This window comes from Castor canadensis, chromosome 1 (assembly GCF_047511655.1).
Source record: "Castor canadensis chromosome 1, mCasCan1.hap1v2, whole genome shotgun sequence".
In the NCBI taxonomy this organism is placed as follows: Eukaryota; Metazoa; Chordata; class Mammalia; order Rodentia; family Castoridae; genus Castor; species Castor canadensis.
Genome location: NC_133386.1, coordinates 142,524,841 through 142,529,595, shown reverse-complemented (window position 1 = coordinate 142,529,595; position 4,755 = coordinate 142,524,841). Strand labels below are relative to the sequence as shown.

Sequence of the window (4,755 nt, the reverse complement as noted above, 5' to 3'; positions counted from 1 at the left end):
GAAATGAAGGTATAGAACAGGCTTTAGAACTCAGTTACAAAATCTTTGGTCCTATGAGTTTTTACATCTATTCACTTTTGGTTATTTACCACCACATAAGGTAAGTTTTAGTGTTTCCCACTTAAAATATGTGAATCAAAACTAAGGGAGTGTGAGTGACTTACTTAATAGCTTTCCTAATCAATCCTTTGCACTAACAACAGAGTATCAGGGACTAAACTGAATGAGAGTCAGGATGAGCAGGATGAGTTCTTGGAGCTGGTCAGATGAGAGAGAAGATAAGATTCACAATTCCATAATGCAGAACAGACAAAAAAGTATACACAAAAAGAGATGCAAGTCAATCTCCATGGAGAAAGTGGGGAGTCATCATTGCTGATAATCAGTCAAGTACTCATGGAAGAAGACATCCTTAGACTACAACTTTGTTATTAATTAGTGCTAGTTTCTCTGTTATTTCCATATAAACATATTTTGTGCTTTGTTCAAATCAACTCTGCCTAATACCTTCTCTTGCCCCTCCTTGCTTCTCCCTTTCCCTGTTAGTCCCTCTTCTACTTTCAGGTCTTGCTCATTTTTAAAAACTTAGATTCCACATATAAGAGAAAATGTGTGACAATTGTGTCTAGTTTACTTTGGAAGATAATTTGAATGGGTATAGGAAGAGTGATGGAAAACTGTGGGAACTGGGGAGCTGTAAATGAAGTTTGGGTATTATCAAGTAAACTGATCTTAGTACTTCAAGGTATGAGGAAGAGAATTTTAAGAATCAATGCTAGAATATTTGCTAAGTACTGAACATAGAGTCCTTAATGCTAGACTAATGAATTTGGTCATTTAATAATGAGGGACCACTTAAGGTTTCTAATCAGTAAATTGTGTTTTCATATTTGTTTTTAAAATATTCATCCTCTTTTACATTGGGATAAATTGTACAGAGACAAGAGATCTTTTAGGAGGATTTCTTTTGGTGGTACTAGAGTTTGAACTCAGGGCCTCACACTTGCTAAAAGGTGCTTTACCACTTGAGATATACCCTAGCTAAGAGGCTATTCTTATGGTATACTAATGAAATTTGTTGGATCTGAAGTAGGCTACTGAAAGAGGAATGAAATGGAGAAAGGTCATGACAGAGACACTTTAGGGTTGCCAGTTTCATTAACAATCATCTGGGTTAATGTAGTAAGCAAGGAAAAGAAGGAGTAAAAACAATGTTTGTGTTTTGAGTCTCAATCTTGGTCATGATGGTCTCATTTGAAGAGAGAAAACAGACAAAAAACAGTTTGTGGTATAGAGAAAAGGTTTGCAATTGTGTGACTTTCAGGAACCAGATACTATTTGATTCTGAAATGGATAGTTAAGAACTTTCAATAAATCAAATTCTGCAGGGAAGAGAGTAAGGGCATAAGCTGAATGGTTAGGAAAATGAAAGACTGGGTGGAAATATGAAAGTTTAGCAGGACATTTCTCATGATACTTCAAAATGGGTTTTATTATGACCTTTTTACATGAGTTTAGCACAACTTGATGAATATCAAAAGATTATTTCTATGCATGTATAGCTTTCTTTTTTTGGAGCAAGTTCTCACTTCATAGCCCAGACTGGCCTCGAACTCTGATCCTACTGCCTTAGGTTTCAGAGTGCTGAGATCACAGGTTTGCACCATCACTCCCAGTTTTGAGGATATATTTCTGATCATTTGTTTTTCATCTGGGTGAAAGGATGAAGAACTGAGAGACACCAAAAAGACAGGTAGCTGAGAGGCATAGTAAGGTGTTGCATCCTCAATATTATATAAGAGTGGAAAGAGGAAAAAATTGTGGTCCAGTCACTAAGTGTTTTGCTCTGGAAGAGGGCATAAAGTTTGAGGAAGTGTTGATCAGATTTTTATTTAGTTTTCTATCTAAATGATATCCATAAACTGATTTCAAGAGTTCAGAGCTTTAAAACTAAGAAAAAGTGATATATTCAGATAAAAATAAAGGCAAAATATCTGCACTGTCAGCAGGATACATGGAGACAAATGAGAGACTTCAGAAATCCTTGCAAAAATGAGAGGAAAAGATGAGTGATAACTGATTAACACTTTAAAGTGAGAGATTAGATGATATATGAGAGACTTGATATGATATTGGGCAGAGGCCAGGTATAAAACTGTATATTTGTCTTCTTCACAGGATAATGGATGGAGAATCCTAGTAGAAGTTCCAGAATGGGAGGTGAACCCCACAACAGTTCAGGGTTGCCTTCTTTCATTTTGACAGGACTCCCAGGGCTGGAGACCTCCCAGCACTGGATGTTTCTTCTCCTTGGTGCCCTCTATGTTGTCGCTATTGCAGGCAATGCTCTTATCCTGTTCATTATTAAGGAGGAACAGAGCTTGCATCAGCCTATGTATTACTTCCTGTCCCTGCTCTCAGTTAATGACTTAGGTGTGTCTTTCTCCACACTGCCCACCGTACTGGCCACATTTTGCTTCCACTTAAGAAAAATCAGTTTTAATTCTTGCATGGCCCAAATGTTCTTTATCCATCTTTTCTCCGTCACGGAGTCTGGGGTCCTGCTGGTCATGAGTTTTGATCGCTATGTGGCCATCTGTAATCCACTGCACTATGCCACAATACTCACTGATGCCCGTGTGGTCCAGATGGGCATGACTGTTTTTATCCGCAGTTTCTGCATGCTTTTCCCACTGCCTTTTCTTCTGAAGAGGTTACCTTTCTGCAAGGCCAATGTGCTCTCCCATTCCTACTGCCTGCACCCAGACCTGATTCGCCTGCCCTGTGGTGACATCACCATTAACAATATCTTTGGTCTATTCACTGTCATCTCTACCTTTGCCCTGGATTCTGCTCTCATTCTCCTCTCTTATGTGCTCATACTTCATTCTGTACTTGCTATTGCCTCCCGGGAGGAACGCTTAAAGACACTCAATACCTGTGTGTCACACCTGTGTGCTGTGCTCATCTTCTACGTGCCCATGGTTGGTGTGTCCATGGCTGCTCGCTATGGGAGGCATGCCCCACAGTACATACACACACTCCTCTCCCTTATTTATCTATTTGTACCTCCAATGCTGAATCCCATCATCTATTCCATCAAAACCAAAGAGATTCATCAGAGGCTTTGCAAAATACTACTGGGAACCAAGTTCTGAGCAGGAGAAAGCTGTAAAGTCAAGATCCAGAAGATGCTTACTCTAATTCCACAAAGTTGTACTTTGAAGATTTGTTTGACAAGGAGCCTTTAATATTCTTTTGGTTGCTGATCTTTCCATCAGGATTTCTGTCATCATATATCTGAGGACAGCATAGCAATTTTTAGGCCTCAGGTCAACAGGTTTGGCAAGGTCAAAAGGATCATAATTTAGTAAAAACTATGCACTCAATTTTTGTTTTTGAATTCAAAAGTATACATTCTCTTAATCATTCCTGAATTTTGTCACATTATGTTTCTACTAGCTTTCTTCAAAGTGATCCATCACATCATATATTACTTATGACCATGGAAACACAGTCATGATGGGGTTTGGATATATTTCCCCAAAAGACAATTTCCAAGTGGTATTAGATAAACTCACACACACACACATGCATATATACACATATATTTCTTTAGGTGCTAATGATTTTCATTTACTAATTTAATTGTGTAATTTTCTCAAATCATAGACATTTATTAGAGATAGAAGTTACTATGCTTATCAACTTGTGTTACTTTTACAAAATACTTAAGGTAAACAATTTATGAGGAGGAAGGTTTGTTTTCACTTATGGTTTCAGAGATTTCAATCCATGCTCTGTTGGTTCTGTTACTTTGAGCCTATGGCAAGGCAGTATATCATGATGGACAATGTGTGCTAGAGCACAGTTGCTCATATTAGGGTTTCTGGGAAGCAAAGAGGCAGATGAAAGTGCTGAGGTGCAAATATCCCCTTCAAGTTCATACCCCTAGTGACCTTACTTCTTCTCAGTAGTCCTTACCTCTTAAAGATTCTATCATTTCCTAATGGGGGAATAGATGTATAGTGATCATAGTCAATTTTGGGGAAAAATAAACAACTTAGTGCAATTGGTGCTTCAGTAGAAGTACCCCAGGGAGCAAAGTAGATGTGAAGAAGGGTACTCTTATGAGGATAGTCAGCAAAGGCTGAATAGAGGAGTCATAACAGTCCTGAAGAATTATCTGCCCAAGGCTTGCTTGGCCATAAGCATAAGCTTGGGTGTTTCCATAGACCTGCAAGTGTTTCTTTCCATGTGATTTACTTCCAGATCCTGTTGGGCTTGATGTTCAAATATTATAAAGATTCCTTAGCTGATGGGAGGTTGTGGTTTTAATCAAAATATAAAAGTAAGAAGGGGCAGACCTTAACATTATGTTCTTTGTCTTGAGCACATTTGTGAGAAGGACATTGACAGAACCTTGAATATCGGGCACATGTCTCACTTCCATGGAAGATTATAATTAGATAGAACAAATCTGATACCACATAGCTTAGTTTTATTTTACTTGGATGAAAATATGGAAAAACATTCAGTTATCTGGGATCCTTTGCCTTCTTTTCATTTTGAAATGATTATAATCTTTCTTCTTAAAGGTAATTGAAATATTTCAGTTCACTTATATTTGAAGCTATAAAAGCACAGTATAATGAAAGCTAAAATGATAATAGAATTGATTATCCAAAAAAGTAACAAATTAACAATACATATAATTCTTACAAAAATTTTTGAAACACAAAAATCAAATCTATT

General features: G+C 37.5%; 1 protein-coding gene across 1 annotated transcript; it reads left to right on the top strand.

Annotated features, from left to right (window-relative positions):
• The first annotated feature begins 2,213 nt into the window (after positions 1-2,213).
• On the top strand, positions 2,214-3,158 carry LOC109675876 (olfactory receptor 51I2-like). The gene has a single exon (XM_020152457.1). It carries the CDS (start codon positions 2,214-2,216, stop codon positions 3,156-3,158), a length of 945 nt encoding a protein of 314 aa, XP_020008046.1.
• The last annotated feature ends 1,597 nt before the right edge of the window (positions 3,159-4,755 follow it).

Excerpts from the sequence above, each read along its gene's own strand:
- LOC109675876 (XM_020152457.1), top strand. The coding sequence starts at position 2,214 with ATGGGAGGTGAACCCCACAACAGTTCAGGGTTGCCTTCTTTCATTTTG.